Source organism: Onychomys torridus, chromosome 5 (genome assembly GCF_903995425.1).
Source record: "Onychomys torridus chromosome 5, mOncTor1.1, whole genome shotgun sequence".
NCBI lineage: Eukaryota > Metazoa > Chordata > Mammalia > Rodentia > Cricetidae > Onychomys > Onychomys torridus.
In genome coordinates this window covers 39,024,913-39,047,321 of record NC_050447.1, presented here as the reverse complement: position 1 = coordinate 39,047,321, position 22,409 = coordinate 39,024,913, and the positions used below count along the sequence as shown (strand labels likewise).

The window sequence follows — 22,409 nt, the reverse complement described above, 5'->3', positions numbered from 1 at the left end:
CCTGTCGTGGATCTTGCTCTGTAGACCAGGCTGGCCTCGAACTCACAGAGATCCACCTGGCTCTGCCTCCCGAGTGCTGGGATTAAAGGCATGCACCACCACCACCCAGCAGTGGCACACATCTTTAATCCCAGCACTTGGGAGGCAGAGGCAGGGGGATCTCTGAGTGTTTAGCCATCCTGGTCTACAGATCGAGTTCCAGAGTAGCCAGGGCTACACAGAGAAACCCTGTCTCAAAAAAAACCAAAAAAATAAAACAAGTAAATAAAAAGAAAGAAAACCTAGTCCATACATTTTTCTTGATTACAAATGATTCTGTGTGGCTAGAAAGGATTTTTTAAACAATATTTGGGCTTTGAGGGGAGGTTTTTGAGGTTTTATTGTTACTGAAAACAAGAACTCATTTCTGGAGCTTGGTGTAGCTCAGTAGTAGAGTGCTTGCCTGTTCCTACATCCAGTCCCCACCATCACAATAGAACAAGGGAGGGAAAAGCACTTGCCACCACATCTGACAACTTGATCCCAGAACCCATGTGGTGGAAGGAGAGAACAGACTCTTAAGTCTTCCTCTGACTTCTACAAGCATAAACACAGAATAAGCAAATGGAATGATAATTTTAAAAATTCCAGGGCTAGAGATGGCACAACAGTTAAGAATACTAACTGCTCTTCCAGAGGACCCAGTTTCAATTCCCACTGCCCACATGGCAGCTCACACCTGTCTATAAGTCTAGTTTCAGGGGACTGGACACCTATGGCAAAACACCAATGCACATTAAAAAAAAAAAAATTAGCTGGACATGGTACACACCTTTAATTCCAGGACTCTAGAGGCAGGCGGAAATCTCTGAGTTCCAGGACAGCCGGGGCTATAACAGTGATTACCCTGTCAAAACAGAACAGTTTTGTTTTTTTTCTCTTTTGAGCTGAGGATCTAACCCAGGACCTTGCGCTTGCTAGGCAAGCACTCTACTGAGCTAAATCCCCAACCCACAATTTTATTTATTTTTATTTTATTTTATTTATTTATTTATTTTTTATTTATTTAATTTTTTTTTGGTTTTTCAAGACAGGGTTTCTCTGTGTAGCTTTGTGCCTTTCCTGGAACTCGCTTTGGAGACCAGGCTGGCCTCGAACTCACAGAGATCTGCCTGCCTCTGCCTCCCGAGTGCTGGGATTAAAGGCGTGTGCCACCACTGCCCGGCCCAGAGGGATTTCTGTCTCTGGAATGCTAGGATTAAAAGCGTGAGTGCCACCATTTTCTGGCCTTTGTATCTAGTGGCTGCCTGTTCTCTGACCCCAGATAAATTTATTAGGGTGCACAATATTTTGGGGAACACAATACCACCACACATGCACAAAAAGTTAATGCAGATAAATCTTTTTTTTTAAGGACGTAAGTAAAGTAGAACATTTTATAAACAAAATATACCTTTATTTGGTTGAGAAATTTTTTTTAATTATGTGTTGTCTGCATGTGTTATATATACATAAGTGCAGGTGTCCAAGGAAGCCAGAGGCATTGGATGCCATGGCTGCTGGGAACCAAACTCAGGTCCTCTGGAAGTAGCTCTTAGCCACTGAGCCATCTCTGCAGCCTCTGGATTAAGGACTGGAATTTGAAGATTAGACTGATAGGCAATATATTAAAATTCTCAGTCATCAGTCTAATTTTTTAATTTCACATCGTTCAGTTTTCCTAAAGTAACAGAATAAATATTATATTAATAAAAATACTAACGTGTAAGTACTTTAAAATAATGTGGCATACCAGAATGCCAAGAACTCCTGTCTGGTCATCCAATCTTGTGCATACTATTCTTAGCTTTTTTTAACCCCTACTTTATTCCTCAGAGGTAGTTAGCAAATTAACTAACTTTTGGGTGCCAAAAGTCTGCACTCTGTGCATATATAGCCACATTACCAGCCACCTGTCCCAGAGTAGTTCTGGTTCATCTTCCCTCTTTGGCCTGTTTGTTTATGTGTTCTATGGAGTATTACAGCCCGCAGATCAGATACACTTCCTCTCCAAAGCTCTTCCCACAGTGTACTTCCCTTTTCAGGAAGTGTTAAATATGTTGAAGGAGAGCAAAGCAGACATCTTTGTGGACCCAGTTCTTCACACGGCGTGTGCTCTGGACATCAAACACCACTGTGCAGCCATCACCCCTGGCCGAGGGCGTCGTAAGTAATGATTGTTTGCTCTGTCCCTGTCTGAACTCCTTTGGGAGGAACAGAGGCTGCTCCCTTTGAGTAACCAGTTGCAGCTGCTCTGACTGGCTATAGACCAGCAGTGTACAGCCTCTCCTGGGTGTCCTCTTGATGGTAAAGTTAGACCTTAGTACCAGTGAATTTGGGACTAATTTTGCAGGTTTGAACTGGCCAGAGCCAAAGATTTAGTGAAAAGAAAATTTGAGTTATTTGTTAAGGAATCAAAAATTTAGTTACAGCTAAGCATAGTGGTGCACACCTTTAATCCCAGCACTCCAGTGTCAGAGACAGGCAGATCTCTGTGAGTTCAAGGCCAGGCTGGTCTATATAGAGAGGTTCTATATAGCCAGAGTTATCCAGAGAAACTCCGTCTCCAAAAAAAGTTAAATCACTAGTTATGTCCTCTTCTCCCCTTTCCTACACTGAGCATCCTGGGTCTATATAACAGGCACTGTGGCAGCTTCTGGGTGTCTGAAACCCAGGTGATAGACAGCTTGTTTCTAAGCCAGGGACACCCAGTGAAAATAAGAGGTGTGAAGACATTGTGAGCAGCTACACTGGGAGCCACACTCCTCACCGGTGTGTCTTGATCAAGGTTTCCAGAAAGAATTGGACTTGGTTGAAGAGCTGAGTTCTCAGATGTTTGGGAATCTTCTCCCTGATCCTGCAGGATTGTTTGTGTACAGTTGCAGACTTCTCACTCGTTTCCTCCTGCAGAGATGTCCTGCCTAATGGAGGCCTTGGAAGACAAGAGGGTGAGGCTGCAGCCCGAGTGCAAGAAGCGTCTCAACGACCGGATTGAGATGTGGAGCTATGCAGCCAAGGTAAGGGCAAGAACGCCTTTGCCGAGGCCGCCTCTTCTGCCAGCTTTCTCTCTGTGACATGCCTCACGGGTCTCATCTTTCATAGAAATCTAGCAGTAGATATATTCCGAAAATCAGGCCAGGAGGGCGGTGCACGCCTTTAATCTTAGCACTCTGGGGGCAGAGGCAGGCAGATCTCTGAGTTCAAGGCCAGCCTGGTCTACAGAGTGAGTTCCAGAACAGCCAGGGCTCCAGAGAGAAATGTCTAGAAAAACCAAACCAAAGAAAAAGATATTAAGTCTCTAAAGTAACTGTTCCTGACTCCATAGCTACCATCTCCTTACAGCAGCTTAGGTCTGTAAAGCTCTGTTAGACCAGTACTCTTTCTTTGTCCTCAGATTCCCAGAGTCCAACACTGCAAGGTTTTCATTGGTCATTACAGCCATCCCTTCAATCCTCCCTAGGGAAAGCCACTGGTGGAGCCCCAGTTAGGTGGAGCCCAGTTAGGTGGAGTCCCAGACACTAAGTCCTCTTCCTCTACTCTTTCCCTCTCCTCAGCTGCTCAAGTGGCTGAGGGACTCAGAGGGACTCACTGCTCATTAAGTGTGCTAGCAAATCTCACTAATCTTTCTTGCACCTCCTGTTCTGTTCTTAAATATATGTCATGAACATAGGAGCCACCCAGGTTTCTCTTGGACCACAGGCTTCTAGGATTCCAAGACAATACTCAAAAGAACAGTTTGTGCGCACTTAGGAAAACTTTTGGTCCTGGTTTTCTAAGTCATGATTACACAGTGTTTTTGATGTGGAAGTACTTACAATGTAATGATTATACTCACAGTGTGGTGCATGCTTATAATCCCAGTGTTTGGAGGTTAAGGCAAGCACATCACAAGTTTGAGGCCAGCCTAGACCTTCTTCTAGTAACAATAAAAACGAAAAACATAAAACATGTTCCGAAGCTTTTCACTTTGTTTTATAAAAAGGTATCAAACACAATGAAGAGCATAAAAATATCTGTAGCCTTGTGACTGACTAGAGGACCCCAGACTGTGGTCTTCACTGTGACGTAGGAGGAAGGAGATCTGCCTGCTGGGCTGGAGCAGTGAGTGAGTGAGTGAGTGAGTGAGTGAGTGAGTGAGTGAGAACATGCAGAGCCTCGTACAAGCTGGCATCCTGTCTGCAGCACAAGGTGCCGGTAGTGCTTTGACAGCGCTTGAGGGGTGGCGCCTCTTGTGCCTTTCTGTACCTATTTGGGCAGGGGGCACTTGCAGGTTACGGTCCAGAAGAAGGGTCAGAGCTGTGTTGTTTCCCTGCCTCTCCCTCCTTACATGAAAAGATGTAAACTAGAGTGCACAAGACGGTTCAGTGTGTAAAGAGGCCTGTTGTGCAAACCTAAAGACCTGAGTTCAGTCCTGGCACCTGTTTAAAAGTGGAAGGAGGGAACTGGTTCCGTAGAGTAGTGCTCTGAGCCCCACTTGTACATCATGGCAAGTGTGCATCCACATACTCACATCCTACACACACGCACATACACAAAATAAGAATGGTAATAATAAAAAGGAAAAGCTGGGTCTAATGGCGCACACCATTAACCCCAGCACTTGGGAGGCAGAGGTAGATGGATCTCTGAGTTCAAGGACAGCCAGGACATGTAGAGAGATCCTGTCTCAAAACACAAAACAAACAAAATTAATTAAAAATATTTTAATTTATAGAATATATATATGAATTCAGGTGGTAAGTTAGCTATAATCTGCCACCTACCCAGCTTTCCCTCAGAGGGTCACACTGCTGTCTTCTTTCAGGTGGCCCCAGCAGATGGCTTCTCTGATCTTGCCATGCAAGTCATGACATCGCCCTCGAAGAACTACATCCTCTCTGTGATCAGTGGGAGCATCTGCATATTGTTCCTGATTGGCCTGATGTGTGGACGGATCACTAAGCGTGTGACACGGGAGCTCAAGGACAGGTAGAGCCGCCTGACCACCAAAGGAACCACCTGCCCAGGCCCAGTTTGTGCAGCCTTCCTGTATAGTGCACCCTCTCACTTCGTCCCTCTACGAGGTGGCACCAACACCCACAGTAGAGCAGCAGCAGGTGCCCACTGCATCTTCCCATCCAGACTTGGCCACATCCGCGGTGCCCTCCTCCTCCTCCTCCTCCTCCTCCCAGCTGCCACGGCAGCATTGGCAGCTGGCTGCTTTGGTGGTAGCCTTTGTTGGCGAAGGGTTTTCCTGCCTGTAGGCAATTCTGTCATACCAACAGACCTGCCAGTACTTCCAGAATCGACACACCTGACCTGCAACTCAAGATTTTTTTTAAAAACAAAACAAAAAAGACAAAAAATTTTAAAGAAAGGAAACAGTGTATATAGTAGCCATCTCCTTCAGTCTTGACTCAGCAGTAGGTTCTTTCTTTCATGTAATTGAAGCGGGTGACAGCAGGACTTGAGGAGATATGCCTATCCAGTGCCTGATCATTGAAATGTCTGGTTCCTCTCCTAGAAGCAACTTTGGGCCACATCAAGGCAGGGGACTTCACCAAGTAGTGGGGACACTAAGCAGCCTGCCCTGGGTCCCGTTTGCTTCTGCTACAGCGTGATGCCTTCCATCTCCCACCCCAGATGAGCCACCGCTGCCCACAGCTCCATAGGAACAGGCATTCCTGTGATCTCCCCACTTCAGTGCAGAGGCAAGAGCCTCCCTGGGTCAGTGGCACATGGACTAGGGAGGAGCAGAAGTCTGTGAAGCAGGACTGTCCACTGATCTGCACTAAGGCCTGTGTCTGAGCCTGGGGTTGCCCTGGAAGTTCTCTACCTCAACAGGAAGTAGTTACTAGGTTGGGGTGTGGACTTCTGAGATGAAGATAAAGGTGCAGTGTAAGGAGGGCAGGGTTGGGCTCCCTTCACTGTGTTTTTTGAGTACAGTACAGGCCAGAAATGGTGGCTTCTGCAGACTAAGCATGGTCTCGGGTGTGTGACTGGTAATGAAGCCAGACCTTGTGTAAACGCCAGGCAGACCTCCCAGACAAGCTCTTGTGCCTCTGTGTGAAGGGATGTGGAAGTGGTTGCATTAAAAGATGGAGGATTTTCTCCGGGGTTTAGTTTTGTTGTTGTTTTTTCCTTTCTGTTCATTTGCTGTGTGCACCCACTCTAGTAGGCACTGGCTAGATGTTATATTTTGGTGATTTGTCAACTTTCCATAACCTGAGCTTTACAGGAGCAAGATTCCCAGCCATCTTGCCTCACTCCTCTAGTGTGGAAATGACAGGTTAGGCGTAAGAGGGAGGAACCCGGGTATGGCAGTTCACCTTTGGCTCACTTCTGGTGAGTTTGGGCTGTGGCGTCACAGTGGCATGTACAGTAGGAGATATATTTATATAATATATATTTTATTAACCTGTTAGATGTCCACAAAGTATTATAAATCATGTGCCTACAACTGTCCACACAGACCCAGGCCCTTTGCGGTGCCCTCTCTGCCCCGGCTCTCATTTACACCTACAAGTCCCGCTCAGCCTGAGCGTGTGTGTCTTCCCTGAGATGTGTGTGTTTGCGCAGGCTGTGTCCTTTCAGTCAGTTTCTCCACGTTACTCCTTGTCTGACCTGACTGACATCGATTTGAATACTGTGGTCTTCTTTCTTTGCTGCCTTTTCTAGTGGCAGTGAGTTCCAGAGCCAGCTGTATGTCCCCTGCATAGGGGAGAGACGTCGCCAAGGGATGCTGCTTGCTAAGCTGCCTGGTTCCCTCCATATTGCTTTTAGAGTCTTCCTGGTTCTCAGCACCTGCCTTGGGATTCTTGAGTTTGATGAGACTGTGAGCCACACCCTCCACTGCTAACTGGCTAAACCAGTCCTTCAAGTCCCTCCCTCCCCAACAGTCTCAGCGTCTCACTGGAGCTGATAGCCAGAACTGCAGTGTGACAGCTCTGTGATTCAGGGTCACATTGATGTGCGGAGAAGACTAGGGTCATGGCTTTGATCCCTGAAGCCTCCCTTCTGATACGTGCTTCTAACGTGTCTTGGTATTTCTGTTTCTACACTGACAGGAATCCTCACTGCCTGTAGATTTGGAGGTTTGCTGAGTTAGGTTCTTACAATATTTGTCATTAGAAATGGTCAGAATAGAAATGATAGCTACTGGGGTCTTGAATTTGCCTAGTACAGGAAGTGTTCATCTTCCTTGGAGCAGTTCTTACAGCTGGCTCTTGGTCTTAGGCCTGGTCTCAAGTAGGTTTTTCTAGTCTCTGTCTAGGGTCCGGTGCTGTCCATTCTGTAGCTTGTTGGGCATAGTGGAGTGGGCTATAGGGCACTCAAGCCTCTGGCCTCCTAAGTCAATCATGGGTATAAATTAGTCGTGAACTAGTCAAGAACCCCGACCCTGCAGTGGGAGCCAAAGTCTGAGCCTAAGAATGGAAGTAGTCAGGAGGTTTGGGCCAAGGCTTCGGCAGCCAGGTCACAATGGGCTCCCTTTGCCAGCTCATGCCAGTGTCTTGGGGACTGTTGGTGGTACGCTACCCTTTGCTGCTTCAGAAAATCAGAGGCCTGGCTGAGGGCCTCTGTGGACCAGTTCAGAAATCTGGATAGTGAGTCAAGAACCAGTCTAATCTTCTCTGACGGGGCCTTTCCCAGTGAAGGAACACTCCAGGAGCAAGACATTTATCATTTTACCAGGGTGCATCCCTGGACTTGATTGCTTTTGCTGCTGTCAGAGGACATGCCAGCAGTCTGGCCCTGGGAAATCCTTACCCTCTGCATTCCCAGAGAACACCTGGCTACACTTCCAGCCCTGGTTCTGTGGGTCAAGTCAGCATGCTGAGCTAGTGCATCCTTACTAGGAAGGGGTACTCCAGTGACATTAAGTGATCAGGTGGTAACAGAACCCATTAAAGGTACCATGGCTACCGTCTGCTTTTAGATACGAGCATCCAGGCCAGCCTGAGGCCAAAAATGGTGAGGAAGAGTTCTCTGTCACAGATGAATTAGCAGAAAGTTATTACCCAACTTTATGTCTTCTTCTTTCCTGAAGTCAAGTGATAGAGGACACCCTGTTATCAGACACACTGGGTCGGGGTTACACGATTAGTGCCCTCAGCCTTCCTGAGAGAACATTTACTCTTGTGTATCAGTGTGACTTCCAGAACTCTCCATGGCTCCCTTAGAGGCTGTGTACCATTTCTGGGCTCTCCTGGCTGGTCCCAAGTTCTTCTGAAAAGATACCTCCCTTCTTATTCCTGTTCTATCCGCTGTCCCAAAACAAAAACAAACTTTTTCCACTTGCGCCAGACTCAGTCTCTCAGGAGGATGTAATTGTGCTCAGAAGTCAGCCGGCCCAGTCTGGCACCTGCAGCCTAAGTCAGGGCCGTAGAACTAGAAGAAGGTGGTGGTGGCCTTTTGAATACATGCCTCTTCGAAATTTGTGTTTCAGCATCTTGTGAATTTGAAAACACAGAGCTCAGAATGCCCTTTTGGATTTCTCTGCCCTGCTTGGTTTTGGCTCACCCTCCGTGTAGCTTTGATTTGCTGTCTGTCCAGCCACACTTTCCTTGGCTTCTCTAGTTTCACCTGTTAAGGTAATCAAGTTTAAAGCCAAATTTCCCTTCTTGCTACCCAGTTCTCAGACAACAGTGAGTTGTAAGCAAACCAAGATTAATCCTCAAAGGATCCCCTGAGCAGACAGTGACTGCTGTGTGGGCTCAGGAGCAGCTTGTCACCTAAAACACAAAGCCAGCAGTGTCTGCGTAGCAGGTGGTGACAGACCCTGACAGGACTCCTCTGACATCTTGACCCCTCCCTGGGCCAAGCTCCAGGCTGTGGAAAGCTTCCTAGGTGAGGAGATGTGCAGACCATGCCTCTAGGTCATGGTTCGCCTTTTCCCAACCCGAAACTGACGTGAGAACCTCAGAGCATGGAGTCCTTTGCTAGCCCAGGTCCCAGCTCCCTGGCAGCGCGTGGGCAGCAGCAGGCTACTCCCTGCGGGAAGGCAGAGTATAGTGAGTGCTGTGCCAGGTCTCGGGCCGCTAACCTGTTTCTGCTTCTCATTTTTGTTTTTGTTTTTTTATTTTTTAAACAAAAGTACAATTAAGCCTCTTTTGTAAATGGATTTCCTTTCTATGTATAAAATCCCTGCAGTTCCTTGTTTTTACATGTTCATGCTGTGTAATTTCAAGATGTTACTGAGATTCTGAACATAATGTGCATTTTTTTTTCTGTACAGATGAAATGGGAGAATTTAATAAAGAGTTTGCAGGTTTGTACTTGTTGAATCTTGTCTGTAGTGACCAGGAGGAATCTCCCCCAATGCTCTGCTACCGCAGATTCGTCGAGCTGTGAGCACACTTAAGTACACAGACCTTGCCAAGGAGGTCCTTGGATCCTGGCTTGTTGGGGCCCAGCAAAGTGAGACTACGGGATTTGGGGGAATGGAACCTTCATCCCTTTTTCATTGAGCTCTGTCTGGCCTGTAGGGAGCACATTGCCCAGACACTGCCTTAGCAGCCACTCTGAAGCTTCATGGGTAAGAATTTTTCTGGTAGAGTCCAGGCCAGCTTCAATCCTCAGAGGCATTTGGCATTTGTTCTCAAGGGTCTGAGATTTAGAGGGTATAAACCAAAAACGGGAGAACATAATGGAATCTAAAAATCAATAAAGGCATTTTAAACTTGCCATCCTGCACCTGCAAGATGGCTCAGCAGGTAAACCAGCCCGCCGCCGCCACCACCACCACCACCTGACGGCCTGACTTTAACCTCCGGGACCAACATGGTGGAAGGGGAGAACTGATGCTGGAAAACTGTCCTACAGTCCACGTGAGCAGGGAGCTCTTGTGCCATACTCACATACACAAGTCATTTTTAAAAATCTGCCAGCCTGAGCCACATCCCCCTCCAATCCTCACTTCAATTTTAAAACTCCCTTAAATATCCCTGAACCAATAAATAAAAGTCATGACACGGGAAAATGAAAACGCCACAAGGAAACCAGTTACTTTCTTTGCTAATCTAGAAAGATTCATTTTTAAAATGCTAAAAAAAATTTTTAAAAATTAAAAAAATCTGCCAGCTTATAATTTATTCATATTGGAACTAGCCTTTCAAATAAAGGCAGGCTTGAGGGATGGCTTAGTGGTTAAGAACACAGAACACTGGGTGCTCTTCCAGATGATCTGGGTTTGATTCCCAGCACCACCACACAGCAGCTCACAACTATCTGTAACTCTAGTCCCAGGGAATCCAGCACCCTCTCTGGCCTCCGAGGGCGCCGGTACTCACGTGGTGCACAGACATACAAACAAGCAAAACATCCACACACACAGAAATCTAAAGACAGAGCTGGGGAGAGCTCCATAGGCCAGCGCACTTGCTGCACAGGCATGAGGGACTGAGTTCAGATTCTTAGCACCCTGGGAAAATCCAGATGTGGCCACATGTTTCTGTAACCCCAGCACTGGAGTGAGACGGACAGGTTGAGACAAGAGACGTGCTGGGACTTGCTGGCCAGCCAACCTGGTGGGAAATAAATGAGCGCTAGGCAAGTAAGGTACCCAGCAATTGGTCAGGATGCCATTCTTGGGCTTCCATATGTGCACACATACACATAAAAGTAAATGATAAGGCCAGGCAGTGGCCTTTAATCCCAGCACTTGGGAGGCAGAGGCAGGTGATGGACCTGTGCCTTCAAGGCCAGCCTGGTCTACATAGTGGGTTCCAGAAACCAGAGCTACCTAGAGAGACACTATCTCAGATGGGGGTGGGGTGGGGGGTAGATGACGTGGTCTGACAGAAAGAAATGTGTCACTAGCAGACTTGCATGAAATGAACCCTAATGCAGGCTCTTCAGGTAAGTCAATGACCCTCCATGCATGGAAGAAATGGAAACACAAATACTCCATGCAACAACTGTAGAATTCAGTTTCTTTCTATGGGACACTTGTCAACTTGGATCCTACCTTGAGTTACTCATTTGCAAGACCTCGTCACCCAAAAATGTTCTTTAACCACAGGAAACTAAGTTGAGATCCACAATGGAAAAATACATAGAAGTATTTAGGGGGAAAAAATTCTCTTAGGTAACCCATGATTCAGTGAATAAATCAGGAAGAAAATAATAAAAATTATCCCAGAAGATAGAAAATGTGTTGAGAGGCAGCTACAGAAATATTGGGGGGCTGGAGAGACAGCGTAGAAGTTAAGAGCCTGGGTTCAATCCCCAGCACCCACATGGCAGCTCACAACTGTCTGCAACTCTGTTCCAAAGGATTCAACACCTTCTGACCTCGTTGGGCACCAGGCACACACGCGGTACACATACATGCATACGTGCAGGTAAAACATTTATAAAATAAAAAATTTAAATTAAAAAATAGCCGCATGGGCTGGCAAGACAGCTGATTAAGAGGGCCTGCCTCCAAGTCCCATCATTAGCATTCCAGCCCTGAAACCCACACAACGGGAGAAAGCGGACTCAGAGCTTGTCCTCGGACATGGGCACACATACACAAGTTTTCTATAGTTTTGTTTTTAACATTTAAGGCTAGAGAAATGTCTCACTGGTTAAGAGCAAAGAACCTGGACTTGATTCCCAGCACCCACATGGCAGCTTATAACCAGCTACAGCTCTAGTCCAAGGGGATCCGATGCTCTCTCCTGGTTTCTGTGAGCACCAGGCACATCCATAGTACACAGGCATACTTTAGATTGCTCAGTCTCCCCCCCCCCCCCCCCCGAGACAGGGTATCTCTGTAGCTTTGGAGGCTGTCCTGAACTAGCTCTGTAGACCAGGCTGGCCTCGAACTCACAAAGATCAGCCCGCCTCTGCCTCCTGAGTGCTGGGATTACAGGCATGCGCCACCACTGCCCGGCTTTTTCTTAGATTTTATAGCTTTCTAAATAGTAAGGTTTTTTGTTTTTTTTTCTCTTTTAAATTTGGGAGACACGTAACCCAAGCTAGCTTTGAACTCTTGAACCTTCTGCCTTTACCACTTCCTTGGTGCTGGGATTTCAGGCCTGCACCACCACATGCAGTTTAACCAGTTTCTAGTTCATTTGATGGAGAGGAAAGGCCCACTACCTAAAAAAATAGTATTATTCTCTGGGAGAGGGGACACACACACACATTTCAAGTAAAATCTTTAGAATGTCTATATTTCTTGGTGACTATTTTTTCTTCTTAGAATACTTACCCAATGAGTTTCTGGTTTATTTTCCAGGGTGTTATCAGCTGACCTCTAAGGAATCAGGCTCAGCATCTCCAGCAGTATTATTTGTTAAAGTTGGCTCCTGTGCCTGCATGGTGAGAGGCACTGTACCCCACTGGGCAGGGACTGGGTGTCTTAAGACATCTGTAACTGCCCATTTTAGAATGTTGATATCAGCCATCTCTCCAGCTGGCTCAGGCCCTTTGCTCCTCTTTTGCATGAACATGGGTTTGCTTACATGTATATGGTAGTGGGTCATGCTCATTCTAAACCTCTTAGCATCAAAAGTGTAAGTGGTTTTATGAACAGGTTTGTTTTGTTTGGGTTTTTTTTTTTTGTGCCTTTGAGAAGGCAGGCAAATAGCATGCTGTAACCAAGTTAAAAGACATTCCACAAGTGGACGTCGCAATAGTTAATGAAAACATCTTTTTATTCATTTATATACCTAATACATGAAAAGGAAATCTAGCCATCCAGAAATAATTCTGGCCATAAAATCCAGTTACCCTTTGTGTCCAAAGTCAGCTGAGTTTGCTCTTGAGAAAAGTTCTTATTTACTCCAGTATCTAGAATGTCCTCAGGACCACATGCTGACACTACACGGGAACAGAAGAGCGCTGAGCAGAACCACACTAAATGCAAATTTACAGGACTTCATAGAAATTACAGTGGTGTTTTATATAGCTTAAGCATTGACCACAGAGTTAAGTATGAACTAGAAAAGCTTTCAGTGAAATGAGCTGCAGAACTTTTTACCCCACACCCAAATTATTCTGAGGAAGGAGGGTTGATGTGGGGTGATAGAACCCAGACTGAACATCCTGCTCTCTTCCTCCCTCAATCCACTACGGGACATCTGGAGGGTAAGGCACTGGAACCAGGCTGGGAAGTACTCCAAGCTTCAGTCCTTGGTGTGCCAAGGACATCCTGGCATAGATCTTTTGAACATGGTAAGACAACTCCCCTCCTCTTGTAATCTGTCCTTCACAGACAAGAAGGCAAGGAGGTAGATGTTTGCAAAGATTAAAAACAGGTGAATCAAAATATGAGCAAAATGTATATAATTATTCAGATGTAGACAACTGCTTAGAGAGGCCAAGAGTCTTATACAGAGAAAATGCTGATGTTTAACATACTAAGAGAAGGAGAGATGTGTGAAACACTCAATCCTTGTGCTGAACAGTATGCTGGTACTGCTGAGGAACTGCAGGAGAAAGCCCCATATCGACATGAAAATGGGGGCTTACAGATCAGCACCTTGAAGACCAAAAGAAATGGAGGCAGAGGAGGGTTGCTCCCAAACCGACCCACAGCTTCCTTAGCATTTCTGACAGGAACACAGGGCGTAGCTACAGCTCAGACACACTTCCCTACACACTCACTTCTCAATCTATGTGCCTACAGATATAAGTACAAGACAAACACTTTAGCCACAAGAAAATGTACCTGTGTTGTGTTAATATTATGCTACTTACCTATCAACATTTGTGAGGTGGGGGTGTTGGGATGCAGAAAATGAAAAAATGACAAGTCATCCTTCATTGTCCTAAATATTATAAATCTGTTACCTTTGGCCAAGAAGAGGTATAAAGATGAAATTTGTTGTTCACCCCTGCAAACAGGATGCTACAACTGCTCTTTCATGACAGTCTTCCAAGGCTAGTCCCAATACTGTAAGGCATAACATTCTCCCCAAGGATGGTGAAGATCTTTTTAGATGCTAGCAAATGTGTTCAGAAGCTAGAAGCTAATCAACCAGAAAATCATAATCCATCTTCACCATAATAAAGCAAACCTTTAGCAGTTCCTGCTACTTGTAATTCATGCTGCCACCCACATCCCAAAGTAGAGCAGTGTAATACTAAAATCTGGACATTTGAATTTCCTCTCTAGTTACTTGGACACAGCAGTCTAGAATACATTTGGTGTAGAGGAGACACGCCACGCTGAAGGGCTGCACTCCACTGCTGCATAAACAGGCTCTTGGAGACCAGACTGTGTGAAATGTCCTGTGTCCCAGGACTAAGGAGGCCTGTGGGACCCTGGAAGGACTCAAACCTCAGTGAGGCGTGCTCACAGTCAGGACTAACCAAACTGCTCCTGCTTGTCCTTTGCAAGCTCAGTACCTGTGTCATGGAAGGAACTGTCCCAGGCCTGGTATATCCCAATGACTACGCGGTACTGAGAGCCAGGCTTTGCATGTGTAATGAGCAGCTAAGAGGGAAAAGCCTTCCTATTCAAGAAGGCTCACAGGAAACTCCCAACCCTAGGTCTTCAATATCTTTTGCTATCTTGTTCAAAGAGATTTAATTGCTACTATAATCAAGGAAGAGAACATGGAACTCTTCATCTCTGGAAAGTAGATGTGACAACAGATTATTCTAGAGAATCTGTCACCTAAAGCTGCAGTGTTTACAATCCCTTAAAACTAACCAGCTCCCCTGAGCATACTGTCATACAAGGTAGCTTCACTGTCCAAGAGTTGGAAATGTCACACAACTGAGGATGCACAGTGATTATTCTTCCTGGATTTTCTTTTCTTTTCAAAGATTTATTTATTTATTATGTATAGTGTTCTGCCTGCAGGCCAGAAGAGGGCTCCAGATCTCATTACAGATGGCTGTGAGCCACCATGTGGTTGCTGGGGAATTGAACTCAGGACCTCTAGAAGAGCAGCCAGTGCTCTTAACTGCTGAGCCATCTCTCCAGCCTTCTTCCTGGATTTTCAATCATGCCTCTAGACCAGTGGTTCTCAACCTTCCTAATGCTTTGACTCTTCCCTTAATACAGTTCCTCATGTCGTGGTAACCCCCAACCATAAAATTATCTTCATTGCCAATTCATAAATGTAATTTTGTTACTGTTGTGAATCATAATGTAAATATCTGTGTTTTCCGATGATCTTAGGCAACCCCTGTAATAGGGTCATTTGACCCTAAAGGGGTCGCAACCCACAGGTTAAGAACCACTGCTATAGACCTAACATTTCTGTTAACAATCTGCATTTACTCCTGAGAGCCTAGAATGCTCACCCAACACTAGTGGGCCAGAGGTTTCAGGTCCCCTCAACTGTCTGATGTGTTTATGACATCAAGCCTAGGAAAAGCTTCAGAGTTAGTGAAGAAGAACAGTCTATTTACAGCACTTATATCAGGGCAAAATGAGGGGTGGGGCAGATTTGCATTGTTTATGTTTGCATGGACCAAGAGAAACTCTAAGGAAGCATTTAGTGCCAAATGTAAGTTTGTTTTGGGGTACACAGTAAAGAAGTGGCAGCTCAGAAAATCCAAGTTGAAGGAACAGGAACAGGAGCCTGGTAAGGCATTTCAAAATGCTTCAGCCCCTCCCTCTTATGCCTTCCTAGCAAGACAAGCACTGTCTGCAGCTCAAAGGCTGCCATCAGCCACAGCTAGAACATCTAGCTGGGGACTTGCAGTGTCCCTTACTCAGAAGGGACAGTTAATTAAGGAGCTAGAGATTAACACGCACAGACAACCATTAGTCTATGCTGAAATCCTGGAATAATGCACTCGGAGTTTAAACTATTACTGCTGTGGAAGGGTTCCCCTCCAGTTGGGAACCTAAGTGGTAACACTTGCAACAGTTAAAGAACAAGTCTGCTGCAAACTTTTACTATGGATGCAGAGGTCAAAAACTTATTTTGTATTCAATTCCAAGTAAACGTTCACTCCTAGACTGCAGAATGTTACCACCATATTTCAAAGAGCACAAATACCTGGAGCTGTGCATCTCTGCTTCCGTCTTCACGGGTCAGCCAAGGGCCTGCTCTGGATCTCAACAGCTCACTGCTGCTGCTGCCTTGCTCAGCTTTCTACTGGAGTGTTACTCCTTTCTCCCCTTTGCCTGGAGACAGTCTGTGGTTCTCATCTCACTAAACACACATTCCCTCCAAAATAGCAATTTCTCTTCACATCAACTTGTAATTGTGTGCCCTTTTAATAAGTCAATGGAAATCGTCTCAGAAGCCAAGTACGAGTGGCCTAGCTGGAGAAAATATCGAGAAATGTGTGAAAAGAACCAGTCTGAGTGGGTAACGGGTTCTACAGAAGTGCCAAAGAGGCACTTGAGAATTTTGAGCTACACCACTGAAATGACAGGTTTCTATTAATGTAGATTTAGCAGAACCAAAGCGCCCAAGTTACTGAGAACTGCAGTTGAATGAAAGGTTCTCAAATCCAGACTGGGCAGTCTGTGAACAAGAGAAAATGAAGTGTTGGTGTTCTACAGCACAGCCTGTCACATCCCAGTTTCACCTTTAGAAAACACACTGTCACCACACCTGAAATCCGGAGGAGCACTGCAGATCTGAGGCCAGCCTGAGCTCTAGCGAGAATCCACATCAGAAAAGAAAACGGCAGTACCACTGCAATAGGGGGTGCATTTGGTGGGCACCCCAGTCACTTTCCATTCCAAAGGTTATTGGGGGTGGGGTGAGAGTGGGAAGCCTGGAAAGAAAAGATGGAAAGCAGTCTCTGGCCTGCCCTGTACTTACAGCTCTCAATGGCCATCTGTATGTGGCTTTGTTCATGCCAGGGACGTCAAGCTCGAGGCTCTGGTAGCTCTTGGAACGTAGTCTGAACAGCATGGCTTACTTACTCACCCAAGACTACCCACCTAATCCTCTCTCCCTCTTCTAAAGGGGTAGGAATGGATGTTGAGGTCATAGGCAGGCTACACAAGGCACAGGTGAGACTAGAAGCCATCTGAAGAAAATCAAGAAGGGATAGCTAGCAGACCTATGAGTAACTGAAAGAAAAGCAATGCTCTTCCAACAGTAAGAACTCAACATCTGAGTTCACGCTGCTCTAGCTGGGAAAAGCAACACAAAAGGCAACATGGGTCCCCACCCCTTTCACATACTGGCATACTTGTTTACTCAGCTAAAAAACAAACTACCGCATTATACAAAATAGCAGAAAATAAAGAAAACTGCAGGCAGGCTGCCCTGGCCCAAACATCTAAGAACAGAGTTGGAGGGCTGGAGAGGCCAGGTTAACTACTTGTCCCTCCCACAGAGCAGACAGTGTCCATGTCATAACCCTCTCATCGGTGAGGTAGATGTTAAGAGGTATCAGGTGGAACCTCCAGCACAGTGAAACAGAGTCATCTGCCTGCTTAAGATACAAGCTCTTCCCAGGGCTACATGAGACACACCGTCATCCACCAAAATTAGCAGATTACTCTAAGAAGCCCAGCCCAAGGGAACTAGACTTTTGCCCTAAGACTTAAATAATACCAACTTGCCCTAAGATGATTTTAAAAATCAGTTTGTCACCTTAACTCCACTGCCTTCCACTGTGGGAATGTGGGCCTGCTGGAGGGATGAGAAGAACCTGATTATTAGGAGGTAACAGCAAACGCAAAGAGAATGGGAGGACCAAAAAGGCTTTCAAGGAAAAAGTTTAAAGTAGTCAAATTGAAAAGTTAAGAGAAGGGACAAAGGAACCCTGGTAAGGAGACAGGAACAGAAGAAGCAGCTCCCAGAACAATGCTCCTCATGGTGAGGTAATGGGAGAAAGGGAGAGTGTCTTGGCATTACTTCCCATGAAAGTCACTCAGCTCCACATCATCCTTTCTACGCTTGTGAGTGAAAAAGGAGACAACAGGGTACAGCTTGGCCTTGGCCTGAAACCGATGTCCTGCAATGTCAATTTCATATTCTCCGCGGTTGATGAAATCTGCTGTCACCACCTGCTCTTCCCCACTGTCCTCAGAGAGATTGTGTACAAAACCCAGGCATACATGGCGCTCAAGAGTGTAGCTATAGGCACTACTGGTGGTCTTGCCAGCATACTTCCCATTCCGGTAAATGGGTTCTCCCCACCAAGGCCACAAGTCGAGGTCTGTGTCGTGGTCATCCAGGATGAACATAGCAAGGCGCTTATATACCCCATTCTGCTTCTGCTGCAGCAGGGCATCTCGACCGATGAAATCTATGCCCTGAAAAGAAAAAAGGGGGAAAAGCCTGAAATACCAGTCTACATGATGGCCCTTGGCATGTGAAGGTGAGGAGAGAGTGGGTAAGTGTGGGAATGCCACACACATATACCCTCCATTCCTGCTAGCTTTGGGAAATGATGTTTGAGGCATTGTGAAAATCTGCATCCACAACAGAGACACCAAAGAACTTTTATAACAGCAAAAGTGCATGCATCTGTGAACAAATTTCAATCACAAGCCTATAAGAAACAAAAAGTATTAAAAAAGAAAATTGAAAAATTAATCAAGAACTTTTGCTAGAGGGATGTCAAGATGGCTCGGCAGGTAAATGCTCTCATCATACAAGCTTAGATTCCTGGGTTAAAGCCCCAGAACCCATGTAAAGGTGGTAGCAAAAAACCAGTTCCACAAATTAAGTCCATGTGTATGGATGTCCCAATGCATATCCTTAGAGAGAGAGAGAGATAGATAGATAGATAGATAGATAGATAGATAGATAGATAGGCAGGCAGACAGATAGATAGATAGATAGATTATAGATAGGTGAACAAACTTAACTGTTATCTCTAATTAAATACAGGTGATTTTAATGACTACTAACACTTTCCCAGCACAAAAAAAATAACTGCATGTAACTTTTTACATCTAGTTATATTCAGTGGCCAAAAATACTACAGCTGGGCGTGGTGGCGCACACCTTTAATCTCAGCACTTGGGAGGCAGAGGCTGGTGAATCTCTAAGTTCAAGAACAGCTTGGTCTATATAGGAACTTCCAGGCCAGCTAGGACTACATAGTGAGACCCTGTGTCAGAAAAGAGAAAACAAACTACAGGTGTACTGACAGGGAACTGCTTGAATACAGTGCTGTAAATAAAGCAAGGCGAAAAGTGAACAGCATCTCAGTTACAGGTGGGTGGAGATCATACACTGCACACCTGTACCATTGCTCACACTCTAGAGCAGAAACAAACTACTGTGTGTGAGGAGCCAGGGCACAGGACACTGGATGAGGTTCAGAGGTGGGAAAGACTCCTCACAGAATAATCTCTTCAACTTCAGTTTTCAAAAAATAATACTGGGTCTGGAGAGATAGCTCAGAAGTTAAGAGTACAGGAGTTCTGGTAGAGGACCTAAAACAGTTTCCAGTGCCCTCTTTTGGCAACTGCACTCAAATGTACACACCTCACACAGACATACATGCATACACATAATTAAAAGTTTAAATATATTTAAAAATAAGCAGCTGGCTATAAGATGACTAATTTAGATAAATACTTATGGTGCATTAATGAATTACCACAACCAACTAAAAAACTTAAGCCAATGTCCTCCGTTTTCTGCGCAGTAAAATGTGTAAACAAGTGTTGTCAGGGTACTGGGATTCAGGGGAAGATGTGCATCCCAAAGGTAAGGTTCCTGTCCTGAGGACATTATTCCTTGTGATTAACCTGATGCTGCACTTCCTATCTTCCCTGCTTTCTTCCTATTAGACAAATCACATGCTTAGCTGAGTGCACAGGGGGGCGGAGGAGATCTGGATAAATAATACCTTCTCTAACTTCACTCGAGACTCTCCTCCACATTCCAGGGGAGTGGTGAGGGTGTTTAAGTCTTGCCCCCAGAAGGCAAAAAGCTTCTCAATTCGGAGACTTCGAAGAGCATAATACCCAGCATTCCGGATTCCATACTTCTGTCCAACACTCATCAACTCATTGTAGACATGCAGAGCATACTGTATGGAGAGAAGGAAAGTTAGCAGCCAGTGTATGTCCATATAATTGGAGTGGTGTATCCCATGGATTCTTGGGGAGGCTGCAGGAAACAGATTTTATCATTTTTAACAGATACATTCACATTTTAAAAACAAAACCTTGAAGCTGCTGAAGACATGACCCTGGTTCAATTCTGGGGAATACACATGCAAAAACAACCTCATACCATGTCTCAAATGACAACCTAGAAAGAAGTATCTAGAGGGGCTGGAGAGATGGGTCACGGATTAAGAGTACTGGCTGCTCAGTGGCGCACGCCTTTAATTCAGCACTCGGGAGGCAGAGGCAGGTGGATCTCTGTGAGTTTGAGGCCAGCCTGGTCTACAGAGTGAGTTCCAGGAAAGGTGCAGAGCTACACAGAGAAACCCTGTCTCAAAAAAAAAAAAAAAAAAAAAAAAAAACTAAAAAGAGTACTGGCACTCTTGAAAAGAACCTGGGTTCAATTCTCAGCACTCATATGGCCACTTACAAGCATCTTTAACTCCAGTCCCAGGGGATCCAATGCCCTTTTCTGGCCTCCGTGGGCAGTGCACAAATATATAGGCTAAACATCCAATTTTTCCAGCGTAACTTACCCCCCATGGTTGACTATCTTCAAACTGTGAACCAAAATAAGCCCCACCTTGTTTTAAAAAAGTGTGTATAGTGGGGGAGAAACGAACAACCAAACTGATAGAAAAGATCAGGCTCAGTGGTTGAGGTATTTGTGCCCCCATATTAGGACTTAGAGTTTGATCCCTGGGTCCCACACCAATTCTCAGAATGTATCAACTTTGACCTCCAACATACACCATGACACAGGTATGCTCCCCCACACAAAGACACTGCATCAATTAAAAGACCAATAAGGCATTGTGGTGTAAGAGAGGAAGTCTGGTAAGGTGAGTGCTGTCCCAGCTTTATACAAGAAGACAGAGTTTCAGGCCAGTGTGGGCTACAAAACCAGACTTGGTCCTGAGGGGTGGGAAGTAGCATGGTCAAAAGGCAAAGAAATGACCAAAAAACTCCAAAAGAAACATCTACTATGACTTATTATGTGACACCTACTTCCCTAAGTGATGGAATAACAAAAACAAAACAAAACAACAAAAAACTTTACAAGAAAATCTCAGGAATACACAATTCCTCCCCCACCCCCAGACAGGGTTTCTCTGGGTAAATACCCCTGGCCATCCTGGAACTCGCTCAGTAGAACAGGCTGGCCTCGAATTCAGAGATCTGCCTACCTCTGCCTCTGGGATTAAAGGCATGTACCACCACTGCCTGGCTACACAAGTAATTTCATTGGAAAGTAGTACATGCTACAAAGGAAAAAAGTAAAGGAGAAGAATTAGGTAGGAAGACAGCTTTAAATAAGGTCTCACCAAGGTGAGGTGGCTGGACACAGTAGCACATTCCTTTAATCCCAGCACTCAGAAGGCAGAAGCAGGGGATCTCTCTAAATTCAAGGTCAACCTGGTCTACACAGTGAGTTCTAGGACAGCCAGAACTGTATTGTGAGACCCTGTCTTAAGGAAACAACAACAACAAAGTGATAAGAATGCTGGAGAGACTGCTCAGTAGTTAAGAGCACATGCACTTCCAAAACTCTTCATTATCTCACCGCCGCTTGTGACTCTAGTTCCAGGGAATCTCACATCCTCTTCCAGCCTCCTCAAGCCCCTACACACACACACACATGTGCACCACATATAAATTCACACACATATACATACATATGAAAATAATAAATCATATGTCTGTGTGCTGGGAAGGGATTATGTGAGTCCTGCAATACTAGTACGACTTAGAGATGTCTTTACGGGGAAAGACATGCCAGAAGGAAAGCAAAGTATTAGGCAGCAAAGCAGCAGCCTAACTAGCCATGTTCCAAGACTAGCAGAAATGAGAGCTCCAAAAAGTCAGGCCAAGTTCAGAAGCAAGAAGGTAAAGGATGGATAGAAAGACCGTCAGCTCTGCAGACTGACTTTCAATTTCATTCTGCTTCATTCATAAGGGAGTCAAACTCTACTGGCATAACCAGGCATGTTGGCACACATCTATAATCCTGGCACTCAGGAGGTGGAGACATCAGGTTCATGAGTTCTAGGCCAGCCTGGGCTAAAACACTGAGACCCCAAGACCAACTAAAATAACAAAAACCACAGGCAGGTGACACACACCAGCCCTGAGAAAGCAGAGACAGGTTGATCTCTGAGTTCAAGGCCAGCCTGGTCTATAAAGCAAGTTCCAGGACAGCCAGGGCTATAAAGAGAAACCCTGTCTCAAACAAACAAACAAAGTAACGTGAAAAAGTACTAAGAATTGCCATATACATCAAAACTACTGATTAGAAATTAGTAAGAATACTACTACTACAGTAGGTTCTTGTTAGTTGATGGGAACTAGTTAGATGGAGATGATCAGTTTTTATCCATTTAACTGATTTCATACGTTTTAAATTGAGAAAAAAATACGTTGGTGT

At 45.3% G+C, this 22,409-nt stretch overlaps 2 protein-coding genes across 3 annotated transcripts in view; one reads left to right on the top strand and one right to left on the bottom strand.

The window, feature by feature from the left end:
* The window catches only part of Glg1 (golgi glycoprotein 1), a 114,686-nt gene extending 105,414 nt beyond the window's left edge, over positions 1 to 9,272 (top strand). The window contains exons 24-26 of the mRNA XM_036187137.1: positions 2,064 to 2,184; positions 2,929 to 3,035; positions 4,823 to 9,272. Of these exons, the coding sequence (XP_036043030.1) occupies positions 2,064 to 2,184; positions 2,929 to 3,035; positions 4,823 to 4,990 (396 nt within the window). The 3' untranslated portion in view covers positions 4,991 to 9,272. The remainder of the gene's footprint in view (positions 1 to 2,063; positions 2,185 to 2,928; positions 3,036 to 4,822) is intronic.
* A 5,867-nt stretch (positions 9,273 to 15,139) lies between these two features.
* Pdpr (pyruvate dehydrogenase phosphatase regulatory subunit) overlaps positions 15,140 to 22,409 on the bottom strand; it is a 48,362-nt gene continuing 41,092 nt past the window's right edge. For both annotated transcript variants that reach the window (XM_036188159.1, XM_036188160.1), the window contains 2 exons: positions 19,723 to 19,905; positions 15,140 to 18,172 (listed from right to left, as the gene is read on the bottom strand). In XM_036188159.1, coding sequence (XP_036044052.1) covers positions 17,768 to 18,172; positions 19,723 to 19,905 — 588 coding nt within the window. In that variant the 3' untranslated portion in view covers positions 15,140 to 17,767. The remainder of the gene's footprint in view (positions 18,173 to 19,722; positions 19,906 to 22,409) is intronic.